This window comes from Megalobrama amblycephala, linkage group LG24 (assembly GCF_018812025.1).
Source record: "Megalobrama amblycephala isolate DHTTF-2021 linkage group LG24, ASM1881202v1, whole genome shotgun sequence".
In the NCBI taxonomy this organism is placed as follows: domain Eukaryota; kingdom Metazoa; phylum Chordata; class Actinopteri; order Cypriniformes; family Xenocyprididae; genus Megalobrama; species Megalobrama amblycephala.
The window spans coordinates 19990839-20016522 of NC_063067.1; the positions used below are offsets into that span (position 1 = coordinate 19990839).

General features: G+C 36.4%; 1 protein-coding gene across 2 annotated transcripts in view; it reads right to left on the bottom strand.

The window, feature by feature from the left end:
• The window catches only part of rbms2b (RNA binding motif, single stranded interacting protein 2b), a 38014-nt gene that overhangs the window by 1121 nt on the left and 11209 nt on the right, over window positions 1-25684 (bottom strand). The window contains exons 3-14 of one of the 2 annotated variants that reach the window (XM_048177402.1): window positions 18318-18490; window positions 12898-12956; window positions 11690-11781; window positions 3860-4017; window positions 3692-3771; window positions 3502-3611; window positions 3354-3400; window positions 3140-3233; window positions 1957-2007; window positions 1769-1879; window positions 399-479; window positions 217-304 (exon numbers count right to left, since the gene is read on the bottom strand). In XM_048177402.1, the coding sequence (XP_048033359.1) occupies window positions 224-304; window positions 399-479; window positions 1769-1879; window positions 1957-2007; window positions 3140-3233; window positions 3354-3400; window positions 3502-3611; window positions 3692-3771; window positions 3860-4017; window positions 11690-11781; window positions 12898-12956; window positions 18318-18490 (1137 nt within the window). In that variant the 3' untranslated portion in view covers window positions 217-223. The remainder of the gene's footprint in view (window positions 1-216; window positions 305-398; window positions 480-1768; window positions 1880-1956; window positions 2008-3139; window positions 3234-3353; window positions 3401-3501; window positions 3612-3691; window positions 3772-3859; window positions 4018-11689; window positions 11782-12897; window positions 12957-18317; window positions 18491-25684) is intronic. The other variant, XM_048177403.1, reaches the window with a different exon arrangement.

Below are 25684 nucleotides of genomic sequence, written 5' to 3' on the forward strand. Positions count from 1 at the left end.
AAAGGAGAGAAAGATCGATCATACAATCAGAATAGAAGCTTATAAAACAAAATATGAGTTACTCATCCATGTAGTTCATAAGAATTGATTTTATAATTTGTTCAGATACAGTGGCTATGCCAATATTATTAACAAATGTTCTTGTGGATAAGCATTGTTTTCACTCTCTTTCCATTACAGACCACAACATTTCCAAAGCAACAGGAAGTAGCCCACCTCCTCTTCACTTGCCATGCTGGTAGGAGTATGTTGTGTGGTCTGTGGGTGTCTCTATGGCAACCTGCTGCTGTTGGACGCTATTTTCCTGCAGTGGCATAAGGTCAACATTACTGACAATCCATCGCAGTGATTCAAGCTTTCAAACACTTGGAATAATTCAGCATGCAAGGGTTTCGTACCTCGGCTGTAACGCTTGAAGGAGGCACTTGGGCATATTGTGGTATGTAGGTCCCTTGCATAGCTGTGTTTGCAGGCATATACTGAGGACAGATGGACACAAGTTGACAAATGTGTGATAACCACAGACAGCACACATTAGAGGAATATTTTAGTTAGATGAAAAACCGGATCATATGGTTATGCGTAATTCCTTTGCTAGATTTACATGGTCATGGCAGGAGTTAAAAGACTCGATTGTAACATAATTTTAATACAATGGGTATATGAATTTCTTTCTTCTGCTTAACAAAGAAGATATTTTGAAGAATATGGGTAACCAAATGGTTGATGGGCCCAATTGATTTCCATAGTATGGAAAAAAAATACTATGGAAGTCAATGGGGTCCATCAACTGTTTGGTTCTGACATTCAAAATTCATACAGGTTTCGAACAACTTGAGAGTGAGTAAATGATGACAGAATTTTTATTTTTGGTTGAACTATTCCTTTATTTTGTTTTTATTTTAGTTTTTAGTATTTTTGGGCTACCAAAGTTCATGTGAAACTTGAAAACTTGAAAACTAAAACCAAACGAAAATTCAGAATTAAAGGGTTAGTTCACCCAAAAATGAAAATAATGTAATTTATTTCTCACCCTCATGCCGTTCCACACCCGTAAGACCTTCGTTAATCTTCGGGAAGCAAATTAAGATATTTTTGTTGAAATCCGATGGCTCAGTGAGGCCTGCATAGCCAGCAGTGACATTTCCTCTCTCAAGATCTATTAATGGAAGCTTTGGAGCATAATGAATCGGCGTATCGAATCGCATGTAAAACCTCCAAACTGCTGAAATCACGTGACTTTGGCGCACCGAACCGCTGATTCGACACACCGATTCATTATGCTGCGAAGCTTCCTGAAGCAGTGTTTTGAAATCGGCCATCACTATATAAGTCGTTATTTTGTTTCTTTTGGGGGCACCAAAGATATTCTCGTCGCTTTATAATATTAATATTGAACCACTGTACTCACATGAACTGATTTAGATATGTTTTAGTACCTTTATCTTGAGAGAGGAAATGTCATTGCTGGCAATGCAGGCCTCACGGAACCATCGTATTTAAACAAAAATATCTTAATTTGCGTTCTGAAGATTAATGAAGGTCTTACGGGTGTGGACCGGCATGAGGGTGAGTAATAAATGACATTATTTTCATTTTTGGGTGAACTAACCCTTTAAAACCTAAACTAAATTGAAAAGACATGTTACAAATAAAAATAAAAAAGGTTTTTTATATATATATATACTGCCAGTCATATTAAAATGGGCTAATATTTTCCATTTCATGACAACTGCAGTATCTCTGTGGGCATCTGTGTGGGACGTACCGTGCCTGTGCTGCCCAGGGTTAGATGGCTGAGCTGCTGTGTGAGAGGCCCTAATATGGCAGTGGGCTGGATGGTCATGGTGTGGTCCACTGTGGGCGTAAGGACGGTACCCTGTGAACAGGTGAGAAAGTTAGACACATAAAGAAAGGTGCTTCAGGAAATGGAACAGCGGTTTAACTGCAACTTACTGTAGGCTGCATGAGGTAAGACTGGTGATGTATCCAGGAGGGATTGTGTACCTGAAATTAAAGTGAGACATTTTAGATTTGGGTCCTTATTATATATAATTCAGATCTATAATGATTTATACCTAATAAGCCAGGGTGGATGGCAAGATTTTCAGTAAATAACAACTTTTTAGATTTAAGATTTAAAATTTACTGATAATTTACTCACGCCCATGTCATCCAAGATGTTTAAGTCTTTCTCTCTTCAGTCGAAAAGAAAAGGTTTTTGAGGAAAACGTTCCAGGATTTTTCTCCATATAGTGGACTTCAACTGGGTTCAACGTTCAAACTCAAAAAAGGCTCTACACGATCCCAGACGAGGAATAAGGGTCTCATCTACAGAAACAATGTCATTTTCTAAAAAAAAATTAATTTATATACTTTTTAACCACAAATGTTTATCTTGCACTAGCTCTGTGATGCGCCACGCATTACGTAATCATGTTAAAAAGGTCACCCGTGATGTAGACGTGTGTGTGTGTGGGTGTATACTGTATATATATATATATATATATATATATATATATATATATATATATATATATATATATATAGAAAAAATTAAGAAAATGAATGATCGTTTCGCTAGATAAGACCCTTATTCCTCGGCTGGGATCGTGTAGAGCCCTTTGAAGCTGCAATGAAACTGCAATTTGGACCTTCAACCCACTCAACCCTGTTGAAGTCCACTATATGGAGAAAAATCCTGGAATGTTTTCCTCAGAAACCTTAATTTCTTTTTGACTGAAGAAAGACAGACATGAACATCTTGGATAACATGGTGGTGAGTAAATTATCAGGAAACTTTAATTCTGAAGTGAAATAATCCTTTAAATGTCTTACATATATATATATATATATTTTCATAACGTCAAAAGACTTAAAAGAATAGAGCACAGATTCTATGCACTATTTTTTATTTTTATTTATTTTTTTAACTTTACAGCTATTTTAGTTTGTAACTGTTCTTCAGAAATGTCTATTTTTGTGCTTGATGAAAGAAAAAAAAAAAATACGGATTTGGAAAGCCATGAGTAAATGCTGACAGAGGTTTCATTTTTGGGTGAACTATTCCTTTAAACAATATTACAAATATACATATTATGCAAAGCAGTAATATAACTCCTGCAAAAAGTAATCGTACCTGGTAGGTGGATACAGGTGAGTGCATGTAGGGAGAGATAGAAGTCTGAGCAATAATTCTGTTAGGAGCGATGCTGTAGGAAGGGGAATAAAACCTGCAGGGGGCGACAAACACACATTTTTTCCCCTCTTTTTTTAAAGCAAGAGTTGTACCATGCTCTGTCATAATGAAAGCACAAGTACAGCATTTCTTGAGTAATAATTTCAGAACCCACCCATTTTGTAAAGCAGGAGTGGGGTCATATGTTAGCGTCATCCCACCCTAAATGTGTGTGAGAACAAGAGAGAGACAGTCGAATTAAGACTTGAACTAGAGAATGATTTAAATCAACATGAAAAATCAGAGAAAATCATCTCTCTCACAGTCTCGCCCTCTCTTGCCCACTGCCGCCCATTTTGGTGATATTTCCCTTGATTCTGACGTTTCTTCTGTCCTCCGTCCGCAAATTTACACAGCAAGGGTTCTGTAGGCACTTAGTGAAAACATATTAGTCATTACTTATCTGTCATTACCATATAATTCTTAATATGAAAAAGTACTGTAACGCAGTACCTGCTACTCCAGGAGGAGTCTTGATGTATTTGCCATTAAAATGTTGAATGATGGCCTCACATTTTTCAGTCGATTCCATCCTAACAGAGAGTAATTGCAAATGCATTATTAATGGAATATTAATGATGATAATGTCAAGTTATACACGTGAGAGCTGGTCAGGTGTACCTGGCGAAACCCACTCCTCGGCTGGTGCCGTTTGCGTCTCGTAAGATGCGTGTGGAGATGACCTGGCTGAAGGGCTTGAGCATGCTCTCCAACTCCTGCTCATCCATTGACAGAGGCAGATTGGAAATGTACAGATTGGTGGGGTCCTGTTCCTGTTGCTGCAGAGGTAATGAAGAAGAGAGAAACAAATGTCGGCATGACTAGGTTAAAGGAATTTTCTCAACTTTAAAGAATAAGTTTGTCCAAAAAAGGAAATTCTGTCAGTATTTCTGTGAGATAAAAATGAAAAATGAAATTTCTGTCATCATTTACTATCATGTTGTTCCAAACTCATAAGACTTTCATTCATCTTTGGAACACAAATCAAAATTCTTTAATGAAATCTGAGAAATTTCGGTCCCTCCACTGACAGCCTTACACAACTACCACTTTTACGCTTCAAAAAGTTCATAAAGAGATATTAAAACTAATCCATGTGAATTGAGCGGTTTAGTCCAAATTTTCTGAAGAGACGATCGCTTTATAGACCCCTTAATTACCTACGTCACTGTGACATCACCGCTCTAGCTGGAGGCAAAACATAAATAAGAACTCATAGCAGGCGCGCTAAAAGTTTGAGGTTTTGACTTTAAAATGTCGTCTTGTTGTGTTTTTGGCTGCCAGAATAGAAGGAACAGGACTTTTGGTTCAAAACTAAAGTTTTACCAGATCCCGGCAGACATTCCTTCACAGAAAATCAAAAAGATAATTGTGGTTGAATGCAATACGGCGTACAGACTGGATGGAGACGATCATAAATAATACTCGTGTTTGCAGTGCACACTTCATATCAGGTAAAATAATCAATGCATATGTAATGGTGTGTTGGTTTTATCTAGTACAAATCAGCAAGTTTCTGTTTTATAGGTGAAAAGTCGCCAACTTTCAGCGCACTAGCTAGCTTAAATGTTAAACAAACATACAGCGATAGATGTGTGTGCCATCCTTTGAATGGTCTCTTAAAATAATCTACATTGCTAGCCATAATCATAGTTAGCCCAGCGTTAGGTTACATTAGACAATAAGCCTTAAATTCCCCGAACCACCCGAAAGTAATTCATATGTTGTCTAGGAAATATCCAAAACTTAAATTAATTTACAAAAATAGCTGTCACGGTCCCGCAGAGTCAGTGACTGTACATATTCAGACAGTTCTGAACCTTCTTCTGCATCTATGTTTAATAAATCCCTCCTAAAACATGCTAGCTTACGCTTGTAAACATTGAGTCCAGCGTCTCTTTTTGCCTCCAGCTAAGCCCCGCCCACCAGGAAACGTTGCAATGTTTACAAACTTTTAAAGGGTCTATATGATGATGAACAGATGGAATGTAGGCTTTTATTCACATATAAACATTCATCAAATCACACATCAGTTGTGGTAAACGGAAGCTCAAGCATGCTTGCTTGATGTGCAAGAACCAATGAGGTTCATTCTTGAGTTACGCAGGACGTTTGAGCTTCTGTAAGAAACAATGAGGTTTGTTCTCACGCGTCAAGCAAGTACAGTTCGCTGATCAATGTTTATATGTGAATAAAAGCTTAAATTTAACCTATTTATCATTTAAAGCATTGTGTATCTTCAGAAAATTTGGATTAAACCGCTCGATTCATATGGATTAGTTTTACGATCTCTTTATGAACTTTTTGAAGCGTCAAAGAGGCAGTTGTAGCTGTCTACGAAGGGACAGAAAGCTCTCAGATTTCATTAAAAATATCATGTTCCAAAGATGAACAAAAGTCTTACAGGTGTGGAACGATACGAGGGTGAGTAAATGATGAAAGAATTTTCATTTTTGGGTGAACTAACCCTTTAAATTTCAGCGTATTTTTTCATACAACGGTATTATATGATTTACTATAAATACAGTGATCAATATAGCATTTGGAATATAGCGCACTGGTCATATGGACTACTTGTAGGAGTCATTCACACAGGGCAGTGAAATGGGGAGAAAAAAAGAAATGCATTTTTAAAGGTGCCGTAGAACGTCTTTTTAAAAGATGTAATATAAGTCTAAGGTGTCCCCTGAATGTGTCTGTGAAGTTTCAGCTCAAAATACCTCATCGATTTTTTTATTCATTTTTTTAATTGCCTATTTTGGGGCATCATTAAATATGTGCCGATTCAGGTTGCGTGGCCCCTTTAAATCTCGTGCTCCCCTCCCCCGGAGCTCGCGCTTGCCTTAAACACCATAAACAAAGTTCACACAGCTAATATAACCCTCAAAATGGATCTTTACAAAGTGTTCGTCATGCAGCATGTCTAATCGCGCAAGTATGGTATTTATTTGGATGTTTACATTGATTCTGAATGAGTTTGAGGCTATGCTCCATGGCTAAAGCTAACATTACACACTGTTGGAGAGATTTATAAAGAATGAAGTTGTGTTTATGAATTATACAGACTGCAAGTGTTAAAAAATGACGAATGCTCTTGTCTCTGTGAATACACTAATAAACGATGGTAACTTTAACCACATTTAACAGTACATTAGCAACATGCTAACGAAACATTTAGAAAGACAATTTACAAATATCACTAAAAATATCATGTTATCATGGATCATGTCAGTTATTATCGCTCCATCTGCCATTTTTCGCTGTTGTCCTTGCTTGCTTATCTAGTCTGATGATTCAGCTGTGCACAGATCCAGACGTTAATACTGGCTGCCCTTGTCTAATGCCTTGAACATGGGCTGGCATATGCAAATATTGGGGGCGTACACCCTGACTGTTACGTAACAGTCGGTGTTATGTTGAGATTCGCCTGTTCTTCTGAGGTCTTTTAAACAAATGAGATTTATATAAGAAGGAAGAAACAATGGTGTTTGAGACTCACTGTATGTCATTTCCATGTACTGAACTCTTGTTATTTAACTATGCCAAGATAAATTCAATTTTTAATTCTAGGGCACCTTTAAGAACTAGTTGAATAACCAACTTGAGCGTCATATTTTAGAATGCAGTGTTATGTGCGTGCCCCTCTCCGCCTAGCTCATGTTTACAATGGAAAATGGAAAAGCAGTGCTGAGGAATGCAAAAAAGTGCTTTGCGTGAACGGCCCCTTATGGTGCTTTTTTTTTTATTTTGGAGCTTGATCGTCTCAGTCCTCAATCAATTCTTCTAGATGGAGAAGCTTCTGGTTATGTGTTACTGACATAATTCCTGTAGGTGGATACACAAAGTGCCCTGCTGAAAGACTGATCAGCCTTACAGGCTCAGTAAGGTTAGGATTATAGGTAAATGAGGTTAGGACCTCATCAGCCTGTCTATCAGTGCTATCAAAGCAGAGCACCATCAAACACTGGGCCTTTTTTTTAGGATAGTTATATCACATCCTTTCCATGTCTCTTCCCAGTATGTTCACATAGATAAGTAACCAGGTTAATTTTATAGAGTCAAAATTATTGTTATTATTTGTTGTGATTCAACAACATACTACAAGCACTTCATACAAAAATTAAGTTGCATGACATGAATATTCCAATAATGACACATACCACCTTTAAAATATATTGGAAAACAAAGAATGAAGGTAGGAAAGACTGTGAAGGAGTTCAGAAGTTTACAGGTGATAAATGATGGTGTGTATGCGTGTGTGTGATTGGAGAGATAAGACTGCTTCAGCTCCTGCCGAATTATGCACATGAGTTCAACTATGAAATATGGCGCTTATTTTGTTGAAAGTTTAAACACATCACTTTCAGCCTTGGGTGTTCTTTTCCAAAAATAGAACAAATTCGTAGAAAATATAAATAAAATAGAAAAAGCAAATTGTGCATTTCACATATTTGTCTTTTACCTTTGCATAATTATATGCAGGAGTTAATATGTTTTTTAGGAAAAAGTGTCAAAATGACAGTTTTCAAGGCCAGTACTGAGTCAGCTCATTACCATATAAACACCTAATTAGCTTAATTTGAAGCTGCAGGCATGACAGCAAATATGCATACAGTATAAAGTGACATCTTTCTAACCTCAAATTAACAGATACACAAAACTTGTGCTTGCATGTCTTCTACAGATTACCCAGTTCCTGCATGAGGTGTGAGCAGGAGGTTTTACTTTAGGATCTAAACAACTACTTAATCATATTATGCGTATCAAATTAATTTTGTTCATTATCATTGAAGCATGAGCTGTGTGTTACTTGTCTAAACAAACCAGAAAGACAGTAAAGATAGCTGTAAAACTGCAAACCTCCAATTCACCCCGCTGCTGATTTACATATTCATTGCTTTGGTGTGCAGATAAGATTAAAATGTGAGCTGTAAATGTATTACCGGATCATCTCAGCACCATGAATAATGAATATCTAATTGCGGTGACCTGCGATGAAGGTGATTTTTGAACTGATCTAATCACACCACGAGACGGTGCCTTTTTCCACAGAGTGAATGGGAGGAGGAAAATCCACGGCAATTGCCTTAACAGACTCTTAAATAGGTCAGGTCACTAAAAGACTCTAAAATGGCTGTAATTAAGATGGGTGCTTGGTGATGTTCTTGTGTGAAGAGGCTGCCCTTTCACAATGATCTACAGATTAAATGGGTGAACCTCACAAAATCTTTCTAGAATATGTTCAGGTCACATTTTACCCTCAAAATTTAAAGGGAAAAAATTACAAGAAGAAAAAAATGCTTAAAGTAATTGTATCCCTTAAAACTCACCCTTGATCACCAAAATGACATTTAAACAATTTGTTTCCTGTGAAAAAAAAAAAAAAAAAAATCTTCATGCCTTAAAATAGCTTGAATGTAAGTCTACACCCTTGCCTATTTTAATATACATGGATCAATGAATATGCAAATTACCCCTGCCTCCAGTCGCTCATGCAGCTCAGAGATCCATTCGGTCAACTTACTGAGGTAAACGCTGCACAATGTTATCGCTCTTTACAACATCGGACACATAACGGTAATTAATATGATTAGTCTTTTGCTTGACTATGTTATCAAACAGCTAATAATGTGTTGCTAATGTTACACAAACCCTGTTCACCATGTCAGAGTCAGACAGCTGCCTTCTAACAACCAGTATCCTTACAAATGCTTTGAACAACTCAGAACGTCAGTGAAGAAAGGCATGTAATTCATCATGACATCGTAATATACATCATGCACCCGCCGTATTGCTAAATCTACACGATTTTTCATGTCAACAGAAAAATGTACTGGGATAACCTGGCATCTCTCGAGAATCGCCTGCTAGTTTGCTGTTAATGATATGCTAAAGCCCACCGGCATGTTGACGTGATTGGTTACAAGGTGGTTTCAAGGAAATCAACCCTGTTTTTTTTATTGCATTTTTGTATTGAGACATAATTTTTAGCACAATTAAGTACACCCTCCCTCATATATCATTATTGCAATGCAAATAGATAAATAAATAAATAAAAATCAATGTTTTTACTGTAATGCAAAGATAAATATATAAAGTAACATGCTTGTAATTTGTTGTGCTCCCTTTAATTTGATGATTTACTTGAAAAATACTAGTAAAATTACTGTTACAATAATGACAATCTAATGAGAATTACATTTAGAAAAAAATAAAATCAAATTACAACAGTTATTGTGGATGTAAAATTTGGGATTTTGCTTAATTATTATTTTTGCATTAGAGTAATGCTTTTTTTGCAATAATATTAAAATAAAAAAAAATACATACATATTAATTGGCATTTAAATAATATTACAATTGCAAACAAAATCGTAATAAAAATAATTATAAAGTGAACTTTTGGGAAGTGGATGAAAGTTTCATCGAAAAGATCAGACATAATTATTTGTTTATTTGTTCATAAATAATTATTGTCATTACTTTTTCCCCAAATATCTTAATAAAAATAATAATAAATAATATTAAAATAGTTGTTTACTTTATGCAAAATGTTTTTTTTTTTGTCATTTTGCTGTGAAATATAATCTGAATTTTTTTTTTTTTTTTTTTCCACTCTGTTCTACATAAACTTCATTAAAAGGATGTGAAATCAGTGGGAGGGTCTGAGTGACAGCAGGGCTGTGTGAGTGTTGGCCTGCAGGGCCACAGGCCTCTACGGAGGGCGTGCAGCACTACCAGCCAAGCTGCTCAGACAGTGACTCAGCCATGGGTGAAAGAGAGAACACACAAACTCTTTGTAGAGCTGGAGCACCACGCAGGAGCAGGAACGGGACAAATACTCCTCAGGCACTTACTTTGAACTGCTCTCAATGGTGGACCTGCATGAGCCTAATGGGGACACCAGCTCCATTTTCATGGCTCAACACCCACAGACCACAGCCAAGAGTGGTAAAATAATCAGCCGTTCTACACTGAAGTGATTGCTGCCATCTACTTTGAAGATTAATTAGCTTCCCCTTGAATCAGATATACAATATTTTGTTACAGCCGATAACTTATCCAAGAAACATATATTAAAACCACACAAATACGAGTGTGCCTGTCTGTAGGGCTTCATGATTATGACAAAAATCATTGATAAAGCTGTCTACCATTCAAAAGTTTGGGGTCATTAATTTCTTTTTAAAAGAAATTAATACTTTTATTTAGCAAGGGTGCATTAAATTGATCAAAAGTGACAGTAAAACATTTATAAAAGATTACAAAAGATTTCTATTTCAAATAAATGCTGTTCTTTTGAACTTTCTGTTCATCAAAGAATCACAGTTTTCATAAAAAAAAAAAAAATTAAGCAGCACAACTGTTTTCAACACTGATGTGAAAAGGTTACTTGAGCAGCAAATCATCATATTAGAATGATTTCTGAAGGGTCATGTGACTGAATATTGGAGTAATGATGCTGAAAATTCAGCTTTGCCATCCCAGGAATAAATTACATTAAATATATTCAAATATAAGTTATATTAAATTGTAATAATATTTCACAATATAATGTTTTACTATATTTTTTACTGTATAATGTTTTACTGTATTTTTGATCAAATAAATGCAGCCTTGCTGAGCAAAAGAGACTTCTTTCAAAAACAAGCTCTTACTAACCTCAAACGTTTGAACAGCAGTTTATATTATATTATATTATATAGCGTTTCTGCATTTTATTGGTTATAATCAGAGTATGAGGCAGTGCAGAACAAAACAGACCTTTTGAGCATTACTAAGTAGATTTCTTTCACGCCAGTTACTTATTTAAATGCTTCTGATTTGTCATTGAATTCATGTGCTCAACAGACTTGTCTGTGATTGGTTACAGTGCTCAATGCTGCAAAAAAATGTTGTAAATAAAACCCTCTGATGTAACAGGATCTAAAAAATAGAATAGAATAGAACAGAATAGAATAGAATAGAATAGAATAGAATGGCGTCAGGATGCTAAGCTGTTGCCAGCCAGGATATTGCTAAGGTGTTCTTAGTAGTTTTTAGCGCACTGCAGTTGCTAAGGTTCTGGATGGTTGTTCACTATGTATATGATATTCTAGTCACTAGATATTGCTCGAGTTCCTCCTTCAGTGTAAATTAATGAAATGTTTCACCCATTTTATCATCTACCAGCCAAAAATCTCAAGTGCGTTAGGAAATGTAATAGCACGTTTCCTCATCAATCCACATGATTTGAAACATCATTCATGTCCGTAGCACAAATGTTGCAGGATGAAATATGCGCCAAAGTTGAATACTTTGGCTTAGCGGTTTGTTCAAATCCAAAACTTGAGTATGAGCAATAATAATACTGATGCTTGGGTTTGGAATTCGTTTGAAGCTGTTTCAAAGTGCCTCACAAGGTTTACAGCAAGTATAAGGAACAGGGTGTTTAGTGTCACTGACTCTTACCTTTGCCATCTGAGCCTGAACTCCACTGGCCTTTAGCGCTGTCACTGCTTTCTGTGCAGAGGCCGGGCTGTCGAAATCCACAAAGCCATAGCCTGAACACACACACACACACACACACACACACACACAGAGGATCAGTGATCACTGCTTGAAGTTTAGTTGTTAAGCCAATAGTGTTCCTTATCAATCCTCTACACCTTAGCTCACACTGAGTAATCTCTTTGTGAGAAAAGAGCTATCAAACCAAGTTAACTATACTCTCTCTCTCTCAGACACACACACACAAATGTAGCATTGGTCCACTTGACAGATGTAGGGTTATGCAATACCAATCTCATTGCTGTTGCATCAGCACACATTTGCTAGAGATAAAATAGATGAAGTATATTTAAAGAGCAGCACTCAGGAGTTAAAAGGAACAGTTCACCCAAAAATGAAAATTTGATTATTCATTCTCATGACCTTAAAAACCTGTACAACATTCTTTCTTCTGTGGAACACAAAACGATATTTAGAAGAATGTCCAAGCTGCTCTTTTCCATACAATGAAGTGAATCAAGCAAGATTTTCTGTGAACATCAGCTTAATTTTCAGCCTGTTTCTCAGACAAAATTATCATACGGCTTCAGAAGACTTTGAATATAGGGAATAATTCATATGGACCACTTTTATGGGTTTTTTTTTCTTTTTGGAGTTTGATGTCTTTCACAGTAAGCAACATAATGCTAAGTTTCTCTTTTTGTGACAAAATGTCAGAATTAGTTTCATTTTTGGGTTAACTATAAGACTATAAAATAAGATGCGTCACTCATATTGTTTTGAATGGGAATGAACGGAATAAGTCCCGCCTTCTAAATAAGAGCCAATTGACGACTGGTAAAGTCATCGCGTCAATGCAGCGGCCGTTAGAAGCTCCGGTTCCTATAGAAACAGTCAGAAATGAGGCACAAGAGATCCAGCCTAAAAAATAAAAATTTTTGTCATGATTTGAGCATTTAGAAACAAAATTTATGATACAGTTGTTGTCAGATTTCATTGGTGATTTCAAATAAGAAATTTAATCGAAAGCTTGGCAAACAGCTTTGGAGAATTTGATGTTTTCCCATTCAAAGAGATAGGAGCTGCACTTGAATGCGCGAGAGGTGTTTCAAAGATGGCCGCCGAGTGAAATGATCTCTTTAAATATTACATTTTGCAACACATCTTACCTTTACACTTGTTGGTGGTCTTGTCGAGGATGGCCTTAGTAGACACTATTTTTCCATAGCTGTGCATTACAAAACAAGAACAAAAAGTAACATTTGGTTTAGATCAACAGATAAACGCCTTGAACAAATTTTAACAGCTTAATAATAATAAATACAACCAAACTCATAAGACTTGCTGATGTGTATCTGATATTTTATAAGGTCAAACACAGTTTGGAAGAGCCAGTGTAATCTAAGCCGGAAACAGCCGAGCAGCGGGGGCACAAAAACTCATAAACCTAGGGCACCAGCACTGCTCCATTCACAATGCGCCGCTCAATGGGCCCCCATGTTCAGAAATCATTTGCATGAAATCTTCATGAGGGTGCCAGTGTGCTGGAGAAGCCCTGATCAAATGGTAATGCTCTTTGAATAATGGATTCCATACCATGTTCATACTGCTTTGCATATCTTAGGAAGAGGCATTGCTGCAGCATGATACAGGTATATAGCTGTAGGATCATGTACGCCTCTATGGCTTACTGGAGGCATGCGGGTGTTTGAGGGATGGGGATGGGGGGTAGGTGTTCTCTCTCCAGGCATGTGCTTGCAGTGTAACCTGAGAGTTCTCCTTGTCTGCCCTGCACAGCTCTGGCTGGGAGCCACAACAATCAACCAACAATGCCCTCTGCCAGGCTCCTCATGGGTCCTACTGCCAATGCACAGCGCCTCACACTGATCTTCATGATTGAACTAAATCTATATAATGGAACTGTAGCATTCATGGAAGCAATAGGAAACCACTGGAAAAATTACAAGTAGTTTCAGTTTCTTATTTGAAAATTCAGACTTGAAGAGTCGTTCATGTAGGACATAGAATAGAACAAATGCAGTTCTGATTTCACCAAACATCTTCAATCATCAAATCAAATACATCTGTCTAGCGTACGTTTTCATTAAAAATAAAAGATGCATGAAAATGGCAACTCAGTGCACTGCCATTTTTTTATTGTACAAAAATCAATAAAAGTTTTTAATGTTGTTTATATGTCTATGTGGTACTTTTAATGCGATTTAAGACAAAACGTGCAAATTCATAAGTCAACACCACTGCTGAGTAATTTCTCTAGAGATCGACCGATATATCGATTTATCGATATTTTCCCCGATATTTAAGCATTTTACCATAATCGGATATCGGTTTTGTAATATCAGATTTACCGATAAACGCCGCTGTCTTGTGGGTGTTTTGAGAATTGCGTGCAGGATCGCCATTACAGCGCATCTGAGGGGAGACGAGACAACGGAAATGCTCCAGCACGGCCACCGCATGTAACTTTTAACAAGATTCACTTGTTTAAAACACCGCAATTATATAACATTTACTATATAACCATTAATTCACTAATAAACATTAATAAAAATTAATTATTTATCATCTCCGCGAGTATAGTTCTGTGTAAATGCATAGATAAACAACGCTTTGTCAGCAGTTATTTCATAATCTAGAACGACAAAAACATTAATAATTCTGATATAGCATTCTAGTTGAGAAATGCAATTAAATACAATGTTTTGTTTGTTATATTCCAATATTCCAGAGAATATTATTCAGTTATTTAACATTATCCAGCGAATTATTCTTCACTCTTTACTTTAGCCTATTAAACAGCTTATAAATCTACTAAAACTGTAGTTTAAAATAAAGTATTATATTTATGCAAAGTTGATGTGACTCCTGTCTTTAATTTATTTTCTCCATTTGAAAACAGACATTGTTATTTTGCTTATTGTTAACATTAGTGTTGCGGCTGATGCTTTTTATAAATGCAATTATTTTTGTAATATGAAGATTAAAATCAACATGAAAGACTACTAATTTAACAAAAAACAGTTAAGTAACAGTGCACTTTTTTATTTTTTGCACTTTCAGACCCCTCTATTTATTGGTGTATAAATAAGATTTGTGTTATATGCAAGGAGGGAGTGATTGTTATAAATAAAATGGTTTGTTCAGTTCAATTGTGTCAAAAACAGAAGTATAACAGTAAATAAATATCGGTTCTCCATATCGGTTGTCAGGCACATAAACACAAATTATCGGTATCGGTTCTAAAAAAATAAATAAAAATCGGTCAATCACTAATTTTCTCCTTAAAACTGCAGTGAAGTAAAGACAGTCTCAAAAACGTGGTTTAAAATTGCTGGTGTTCTGATGTCACAAACTACCTTGTAACCAATCACGTCAATGTGAGATTGTTAACGAGTGGATCTCTGAGCTGGTGTGAGTGAGTGGAAAGGGGGCTAATTTGCATAGTTATAGAACTGCGTATACTAAATGAGGCAAGTGTGTAGAGTTACATTCAAGCTATTTTAAAGCATGAAGATTTTTTTTCCAAGGAAAATTTTTAAATATGTCACTTTGGTGATCAAAGATGAGTTTTAAGGGATAAAATTATTGACTATGGGGGAGTTTAAAATGATCAATTTGATCAGGCAATTTGATCATTAGTGATGCACAGAAATTTCGGCAACTAAAATTTTTTTAGCGAAACAGCAAAAAAAACAAAAATCTGGTTTCGGCTGAAATGGTTAGCGGTTCGCCAATGGCTGTTTGTGTCAGTGTCTAGTTTATGCACACAACAGGGATAAACTACAACAAGTAAACATGTAAGCAGTGTGAACGCACTTCAGCTGTGACCACAAATAATGCTAGCGTAGCAATATATAACTTTTTTTTTTAAATATAAAGAGGCGGCTTGTTGTTGAAGAACTTTTCTACTGCTGGTTCAATACCTGTGAACACGACATTCTGAAAAGTCAAAATAAAAACTTTAATTTTGGTTTTGATGTTAAAAAATGTATTTAGTGGCATCATTATCAATAGTGTGTAAGCATCAAAAGTGTGATTTACCGGCCTAAAACATGGAACAAACACTGGTCAAATTTTATTTTAATATTAGCCACATTACAAGAGACAAATGAAATACTGTTTGCAAATTGCAATACAAGGTATAATTTGATTGGACGTACTCACATTAAAGTCACTAACAAAAGACATGGGAAGCTTTTTCTTCTCCATTTTAAAAGCTGATAAGCCTATTTATTTTGCCATTATAAATATGAATGACCTTATGGTTAGTCGAATTTAGTATTGTTTTTCCCTGATGTCCCTATGGGGTAGCGTTGCAGTTAGTCATGTGTGAGATCCATCCAAGAGTCATGGTCAAGCAAACATTAGTGTAGCCTGACTCTAGTAACTAGTACTCACATTGACCTTGTTTTAGCATTGTTGAGGCACTTAAAATTAAAGTCAACAAAAGGCTTCTTTTTTACTTATGTAATGCTTCAGTGACTCTAATTCATTTAAATGAAACACAGTGAATCATTCACTCTGCTAATTCATTCAAAACACTGATTCATTCAGAAACAAAACAAGTGACTATCTTTATGAGTATGTCAACAAATCATTCACTTAACTTATTTGGTCAAAAATAACTGAATCATTAAGGCTTTTGTTCCATTTGGAACTATTTTGTTGGTAGATTAAAAATAGACGAGTAACTGGCAATATTGTGTTTAAAATGTGATATTGTTTAAATTTATGAGATATATACAAGTGGCTGTCCTTTTGCTGCAATTCGCATAGCATTTCTTCATAAAACAAGCTTTAGTGTTCTAAAACCATTCGACTTGTGATCTGCTCTTTCGCTTTCTATAAAGGTACCAGGAATTACTTGACCAAACATCCCCTCCGCCAGCAGCTTCTTTGCTAAGAAACACCTGATGTATTTGACTACCTCTTATCTCTCTCTCTCTCTCTCTCAGTCTCTCTTTCTCACACTCCCCAAAATCCCTCTTTCTCTCTTCCAGCTTTTCCCCACCCCCATCACCAACAACTTTTCGTCTCTTCTCCCTCCCAGCTGTTGCCCTTGTTTGTCTTTCCCTTTCCCCCTGGGCTCAGAGTTTCCTGTAGCGCTGGGCAGCCTCATCTCAGCCGTTTCTTAGAATCTTCAGCATTACTTCTCAAATCTGTGCACTTTCTTTGTACATCAACTTAAATATATGAGCACTTTGTTTTAAAATGGAATATACATTTCAATAAAGCATCATATTTTTATTGTCCAACATAAATCACATCAAATTGGGCATCAAAGACATTGAGTTGTTTACTTTTGCTTTGGCAACTTGACAAAAATAAAAAAGAGGATTACATTTTTCCGTAATAATCTAATACATTTCGAGTGCAGTTAGTGTCATTTTAGCATTATTTAAATACAATTATAGAATTAATTCATATTTTGAATGTCTTTTATGTTTAATTTTTCTGTTTTAAACTGTTTTAGTTTAAGATTTAGTAATTTTACATGTTTTTGTCATTTTTATTAGATTTTTATATATTTCTATTTAGCGTTTTTAGTCATTTCAGCTTAAACTTTTTCAGTTAGTGGCCAAGTCAACATTTCTAATTTTAAAGCTTTTTAAGTTGAGGGTTTTCCTCTAATAGTATTATTTAATTTTATTTTAGCCTTTCCATTTACCAAAAATGTTAATTTTAGTTAACAATTATAGCAGTTCATTGCAGTTTACCAACAAACCTTTAAATTGACTTAGTGATTAGGAAAGTCAAATCAAACCCCTAAAACACAAAACTGAGTAATAATAACAGAAAGTGCTGTGTTGTTGAATGTCAAATGGATGAAAACAACTTTTTTTCATAGTTAATGAATTTAATTTGGAACTTTGGAACATCTAGGTGGGAGAAGCAAAAGCAAAAGCAATGATCTCTCTTCAAACCCTTCCTTCCTTACTTTTATCAACCCTAAAAGGAAGCGAGGCACAGGCAGGGAAAGTCATGCCTAGCTGTTGGAAACGCTGCAGTCGGTCAACAAAAAAGAGCTTTGTTTGAAACCCAAACCTCTGTTGAGTTTGTGTCATTACATTCCACCAAAATGTCCTCTAACATGAAAGCACAGATCTAATGTGAAAAAGTGACATGAGATTTATTTCAAAAGATAAATTCCCTATCTACCAACAAAACACATGGAATGAGAACCAATACCAAGATGAAAAAGGAGCACCCCTCAGGCTTTGCACCAAAATGTTATAAAAATATCAAAAACATTTCATGAATAGAAATGTGCGATTTACACAACGTCTACTAAATCAAGATGCTGCATGAGCCTATCCAAAAACACTTTAAGTAATTCACATTCATTTCAAAATGATCTGCCAGCAGTGCATTTCTAACCTTCTCGTGAAGGGTCAAATCAGGACGCTCGAGTTTTTCTCTCCCACACACCCCTTTTTCAATGCATATTCTGGTCTTATTATACACCCTGAGTTTCTCTTCAACTGCTGATTATGAACCTGACCATACTTGCCTTCACCATACCTAAATTCATTTCCACACGAAACAAGGATCGCTAAAGGACACTCACGGTTGACATAGTTTGACCAGGTCCTGGTCTGTGGTTCCTGGATGGAGACCACGGATGTACAGGTTGGTTTTGCTCAGCTGGTCCCCAGTGCTGCTGCTTCCATTACTGCTGGTGGTGGTGGTGGTGTTGGGACTGGGTGGTGCCATCTGCTGGGTGGAGGACGCATACGCCTGCTGTGAAAACATAGATAAGATACAATGCTATTGGATTATAAATCCCCAAGAGCTTTCCTTTAATTTTCTAAAATGAAAGTGTTCAAATTTCCCCTGTGACTTTTAAGGAAGTAGTGAATCATTTTTATATTCTTCTAACCATTAGTGACTCAGTCTTGCCACATGCAAAGCAAAACACTGCAATATCAAAATGGCACTACAGATAAACAGGAATATTTGCCCACATACCTAACCTTCAAAGAATTAGTTCTCAAAAATGTAAATTCTGTTATTATTACTCACCCTGGTGTCATTTCAAACCCATTTGCTTTCATTTTCCCGTGCAAAACAAAAAAGATTTAATTAGAAAGCCATAAAAACATATTCCAAGCTTCTTGAAAAAACAACCAAAATTTCATAATTCATTATTTACTGTTAATTCTCCTCCAGTGAACTCAAAAAAGTCATTTTATCTGGATCATTGAATCAGTGAGTTGAACTGGATTATCAGATCAGTCCGATTCACAAACTGGTTCAATTAGTTTATTGAAAGTAACCATCTCAAAAGAATGATTCATTCACGAATCCCGACTTAGCCGTTTCTCACAGATTCAATGATTCGACTCTAGAAGACTTGGAATGTAATAAGAGAATGGTGTAAAGGTTTGAAACAACTTGAGGGTGAGTAAAATGATGGCAGAATTTAATTTTCAGGTGAACTATTCCTTTAAAATGTCATTTTGTTTAAAAAAACAAGCAGATTCTGAAAAAGAAAATGCCTCAGATTGTTGTTGTGTCCAAAGCTTGGGGCTTTCCCTCTCCTGAGAGGTTCTGTTAGTTTTCTAATTAACTTCTCATCAGTCAGAGGGGCAGGCAAGGATGAAGTATTTCATTAGTCAAGCCTGTGAAATCAAATCTCAGACAGGGAACAATGGGCCAGTTTAATACATGCCACAAGTTCACTGGTTTGGCTGAGATTGTTGGAAAAAAGAGAGAGAGGGGCACATTCAGAAGTGACCGCGCAAACGTTATGTCATATATAAGACTCTTGTCTTTTGCTCTCCTCTTGAGCCGGTTGAACTTAGTTATAGAAGCCTGTCTAATTGAGATCTGAGCTTGTTAGCGTTGAGCGCTAATCCCTCTCATGTGCTGGGTGCAGTCAGAAAGCACTGTCTCATTAGGACTGCTCTACTCGGCTAACTCTGCCTCTGCATGGGAAAACAGATGACTGAACCACTGCCCCCCACTAAGCCCATCTGCCCTGCAACGCTGTTCAAGGTTGAGCAGTGCTGCACACCTAACAACACTCGTCTTCCTCACACAAACACTACATGCTAAAAATAACAACCCCCCCTAATGACATAAATCCAGATAGATGTGTTGTTCAAATGAAGCCATATTCATTTCTAATTTTAAGATATTCCCTTTTCTTACCTTAAAAAAAATTTGGGTTACTTTAAAATACATATGTACATTCATTTTTAAATGTTCATATAATTTCTATGTGCATTCATTTTTTTAATTTCTATACAATAACCCTACCCCTAAAAAAATCACACACAATTCTGCACAAAATGGTGTCCTCAAACTACAGCACATTAAAATTTACTTTCATTGACAACAATTAACAAGTATAGTTACAAAAATATGTGTATCATGGGTCATTTTATGCTTGCATTCTGAGGATGAAAAGCTATGCTTGTTTAACTATATTTGCGTGCCTCATATACCTCTCATGACCCATATGGACAGCTTTAATTCGTGTTCATGCAAAGCATGTGATATATTAGGTGAAGACATTCCTCCGAGTCTACAACCGCGCTGACAGTGATTCATGCATCGCGACCATCCTCACATGCTCCATCTGCTGCGACTGCTCTGTTTACTTCAGATTGTACCTGAATGCAGAACAAATCCTTGTCAACAACTAATCAATACTAGCAAACCTGCCCTTGAACATCTCAGTTGCACTATAATGAAACCCGAGAGTTTTCCCTTATTTGCACTTGAGGACAGCACTGCAGTGAAGCGGCTATAGGCCGCCTCTTCATTTCCATAGATATGCGCAGTGTGGTAATGAGAGCGTGGCGGGGTTTGCACCTCTCTTGATTACTCCATTGCAGTGCCACTAGGGCAGACTCTTGGGAAGGCTTGCAGAAATAGAGGTCACAGGAGGCAGTGAGCAAGGGATCTGGCTCTAAAGGGCTGGTACCAGGTGTGACTGTCAATGGAAATAAATGGCCTGTCTACCACTCCAACCTGCATAGGTTACAGTATTGTGATGTGTGCTTTGGGTTTTGGAATATGGACATATAATGACCTACCAACACACACTGCAGCATAATGCGGTCTGCAGTAGCAAGTGAAAATATCTTCATGCATTTTATATGTAGGTATGGTTTGATACAATGGCAGTCTAATGATTGTACTTTTGTTTAAAGGGCTAGTTCACCCAAAAATGAAAATTCTGTCATTAATTACTCACCTTCATGTCGTTCCACACCTGTAAGACCTTTGTTCATCTTCAGATATTTTTGATCAAATCCCATGGCTCAGTGAGGCCTCCATTGCCAGCAAGACAATTAACACTTTCAATGCCCAGAAAGCTACTAAAGACATATTTAAAACAGTTCATGTGACTACAGTGGTTCAATCTTAATGTTATGAAGCGACGAGAATATTTTTTGTGTGGCAAAAAAACAAAATAGTGACTTTATTCAACAATATCTAGTGATGGGCGATTTCAAAACACTGCTTCATGAAGCTTCAAAGCTTTACGAATCTTTTGTTTCGATTCAGTGGTTCGGAGCGCGTATCAAACTGCCAAAGTCATGCCCCCAGTGGTGAACCATTGAAATTTCGAAAAACTTATGACGTAACGAAGCCTCGTTTACTGAAATCACGTGACTTTGGCGCTCTGAATCCCTGATTCGAAACAAAAGATTCGGAAAGCTTCATGAAGCAGTGTTTTGAAAGCCGTCGAATTTATGAAAAATATCTTCATTTGTGTTCCAAAGATGAACGAAGGTCTTACGGGTGTGAAATGACATAAGCGTGAGTAATAAATGACAGAATTTTCATTTTTGGGTGAACTAACACTTCAATAACTTTGAGATGAATAAGACAAAATAAAAAGTACACTTATTTTTTTGTTTTCAATTTCTAAAAATACATAATAATATAATATATACAATGGTGGTCAAAAGTCCGGCCTAGGAAAATTCTCTTCACTCTTTATTCAAATGATTAAAAATGTGTTCAAGGTTTTGTAAGCATATTGCATAGTTGTGCTTGGACTGGAGTCGATTGTTTTAATTGTGATAACGCAATGATACATGCCAAATTGTGCGTATGAACATATGCAAAAACAAGACAGAACCAACAAAATATTAAAGGTGCCCAAGAATGCTTTTTCACAAGATGTAATATAAGTCTAAGGTGTCCCCTGAATGTGTCTGTGAAGTTTCAGCTCAAAATACCCCATAGATTTTTTTTAATTAATTTTTTTAACTGCCTATTTTGGGGCATCATTGACTATGCACTGATTTTTTTCAGCGCGCCGCCCCTTTAATTCGCGTGCTCCCTGCCACACGAGCTCTCGGTTATATTACAGCACAATTACAAAGTTCACACAGCTAATATAACCCTCAAATGAATCTTTACAATATGTTCGTCATGCATGCTGTATGCATGCTTCGAATTATGTGAGTAAAGTATTTATTTTGATGTTTATATTTGATTCTCTATGAGTTTGAGGCTGTGCTCCGTGGCTAACGGCTAATGCTACACTGTTGGAGAGATTTATAAAGAATGAAGTTGTGTTTATGAATTATACAGACTGCAAGTGTTTAAAAATGAAAATAGCGACGGCTCTTGTCTCTGTGAATTCAGTAAGAAACGATGGTAACTTTAACCTCATTTAACAGTACATTAGCAACATGCTAACGAAACATTTAAATAGACAATTTACAAATATCACTAAAAATATCATGTAATCATGGATCATGTCAGTTATTATTGCTCCATCTGCCATTTTCGCTGTCGTTCTTGCTTACCTAGTCTGTTGATTCACCTGTGCAGATCCAGACGTTACTGGCTGCCTTGTCTAATGCCTTTCATAATGTTGGGAACATGGGCTGGCATATGCAAATATTGGGGCGTACACACCGACTGTTACGTAACAGTCGGTGTTATGTTGAGATCCGCGTGTTTTCCGGAAGTCTTTTAAACAAATGAGATTTATATAAGAAGGAGGAAACAATGGAGTTTGAAACTCAATGTATGTCTTTTCCATGTACTGAACTCTTGTTATTCAACTATGCCGAGGTAAATTCAAATTTTGAATCTAGGGCACCTTTAATTACTGATTATGTTGTAGTGAATGTATGCTATGACTTTGTTTTTCTATGCAATTTTTGCATAGTGAAATAAAACCTGTAGATGTAGTTTTTGTCATATAAATACCTTTAACAAGTTTAGTGTTTTATTTTTCCCTCACATTAAAAAATATAAAATAATTTTGATGGTTTATTCAAATTTGTAGGGTCATTAAAAACAAATACCCGAACCAATACCCTTTCAAAAATACTTTTGGCCACTACTGTAGATATTTGGGTCATAATGCAATATTTATTTTTAGTGTATAGTTAGTCTAATTACTCTGTAGTCTCGGAAATGAAATATTAGAGTAGATTATGATTGAATAGAAATATTCCAAAGTGTATTGGCTTAATGATACAGTACATAAGTATGCTTCAAAAAATATTAAAAAGAAAATTTAACTAAAAATACTGATTCTTGGCATGAGAATATTCATACGGTATTATGAGGTAAAATATACTTTGAAATACAGATGTTGTCCCATACTCCCATTTCCCCAGAGATATGAATAGAGCCATGGTTTCTAAATGAACGAATATTCTTGTGAAATATGCTATTTTTTACCCCTTTTTTTTTTTCAAAATCACTCCATTTCTCAGTTCTCCACCCTTTTCAAGCTACACTCACAAATCTGAATTACTTCTTGTTAGGAATTTTCTCAGGTCTCTCTGTCTGTAAATCTTACAGCTGATCAAAAAAGTCAGAATATCACTTGCGGTAAGAAAGAAATTTAACAAATAACTTTGTCACAGCCAGTAACCCAGGATCCATGCACAATGTTTGAGATGGGAATTCCAGGAATTCTAGGTCATTTATCTGAGCAATCTGCATCCCTGCCAAGAGTGCGGGAAGGAGGGGAATGACTCTCCGTCTAGGCTGCTTGGTTTTCAAAACTGTGTCTTTCAGCAGCGATCCATCCCGTGAAGGAGAATTTCTAAGTGCGTGTGTGTGAGTGAATACACATTTCTGTGGCGGTACCAAGAGAAACAGACTCTTTCCCCAGGAATCTACATGCACTACTGAGTGATAAATATTTTTGTAGAATCACACATCTGCAAACTTTACAATGTCACAATTTAAAACTTTACAAAGGTTAAGATTCAAAGTTTGCAATTTACTGTTTATTATTAGTACTTTAAAGGGCACCTATTATACAAAATTCACTTTTACATGGTGTTTGACCATAAATGTGTGTTGGCAGTGTGTGAGCAAAACCACCCAGTGTTTTTTTTACAATCTCAATAATTCATAAGCACTGTCTCAGAACGGCCTGTTCTAAGATTGCTCTCACTGTGACGTAGAATTGCGCTAAGCCCCACCCACGTGGTTTGATTGACAATCTGGTTTTGGCATAGACCCCGCCCTCGGTGATCTGTCAACCATCCTCCATTGTTTCAACGACAGCCGGTAATGTCTCCTAAGAAACATAAGTGTTTCTGTTGTGGGATGTAATAATGAACATAGTAGTTTTCACTTACTTCCGACATCAGAACCACTGAAAACGCAGTGGATGGATTTTATTTACGAAGGAAAGGCGCCACTCAAAATTCCAAAATACGTTTATGTTTGCGCGAATCATTTTTTGACCGAATGTTTTGAGAACGAGGGTCAATTCAAAGCAGGTCTTGCTTCAGTCTTGCTTCAAAGTTAATCCTCAAGTGTGGATCGTTGCCTACTGTTCGCGATCCAACGTCACCTCCAGAAGAAGTAAGTGTATTTAATGTTTTTTGAGCAAATAGTAATTTCAGTCGATGTCAGCCAATTCAATAACAAATGCGTCTAAAGTTGTTGTCGTCGTCGTAGAATGTCTGTGTATATAATTTAAACCTTGTTTGTATAGTGTGTATCCACACGTATATATATATTTCTTAAAGATATTGTATTAAAAACGGTGTATGTTTACTTAGCAAACGTTATCACAGTATTTGTGTTTGTAGTTTCAAAAAATTGCGCGAACGTTATCACAGTGTGTGTGTGTGTGTGTGTTGCACATCCATAATTGCAAAGGGGACGCGATTAAAACTCTATAAGTACATACATGTATCAAATAACCATTCAGAGACGTCCTGCTCCATTCTCAATTGTGTTTCTTCTGCCGGAGTCTCTTCATCATCTGGGTCTGATTCCGGTTCAAACATGTACGGCTGAATGCCATACAAAACAGCGGGTCTCTCACTCTCAGCCATTCTGCTTCTACCCTCTGTTTATTGCCATAGGTATGCAAGTCACGCCCTCATCCAAAGGCAGGGCGGGGATATGCAGCTCATTTATATTTAAGGTGGTACACACCAAAACAGCTCTTTTTAAAACAGGCCCCAAAAATGACATTTTCAAATGGTTATAATAAATTAACTGTGGGGTATTTTGTGCTGAAACTTCACAAATACATTCTGGGGACACCCAAGACCAATATTACATCTTGTAAAAAGGGGCATAATATGTGCCCTTTAAAATATTCTTAATATAGTTTTGCACTGTATGCCTTCGTTTCCAGCATAAGTGTTGATTTTTTTTTCTTCATAAATCATTACTATTGGTCCCCCTTTGCATCTGTCTTTGAATTCTGCAAATAATTAACCAATAAAAAGTATTAAAAAGTGCTTGTAATTCCATTGGATCCCCAAACTGTCAGTTAAACCTCGTAACTCCACCCCGGCTTTATCGTGAATGAAGAGCTGCACGAATTTTGCACCATCTCTGCTTGTTTGTAATGCAAATTCTTTACTCAAGAAACATTATATATAATGTGTACAAACCGATATTGATTCTAAAATCCCAAGAATCGATTAGTCTAGGCTGTTTTCAGTTGATGAATAAACAGAACATATAGCGTGC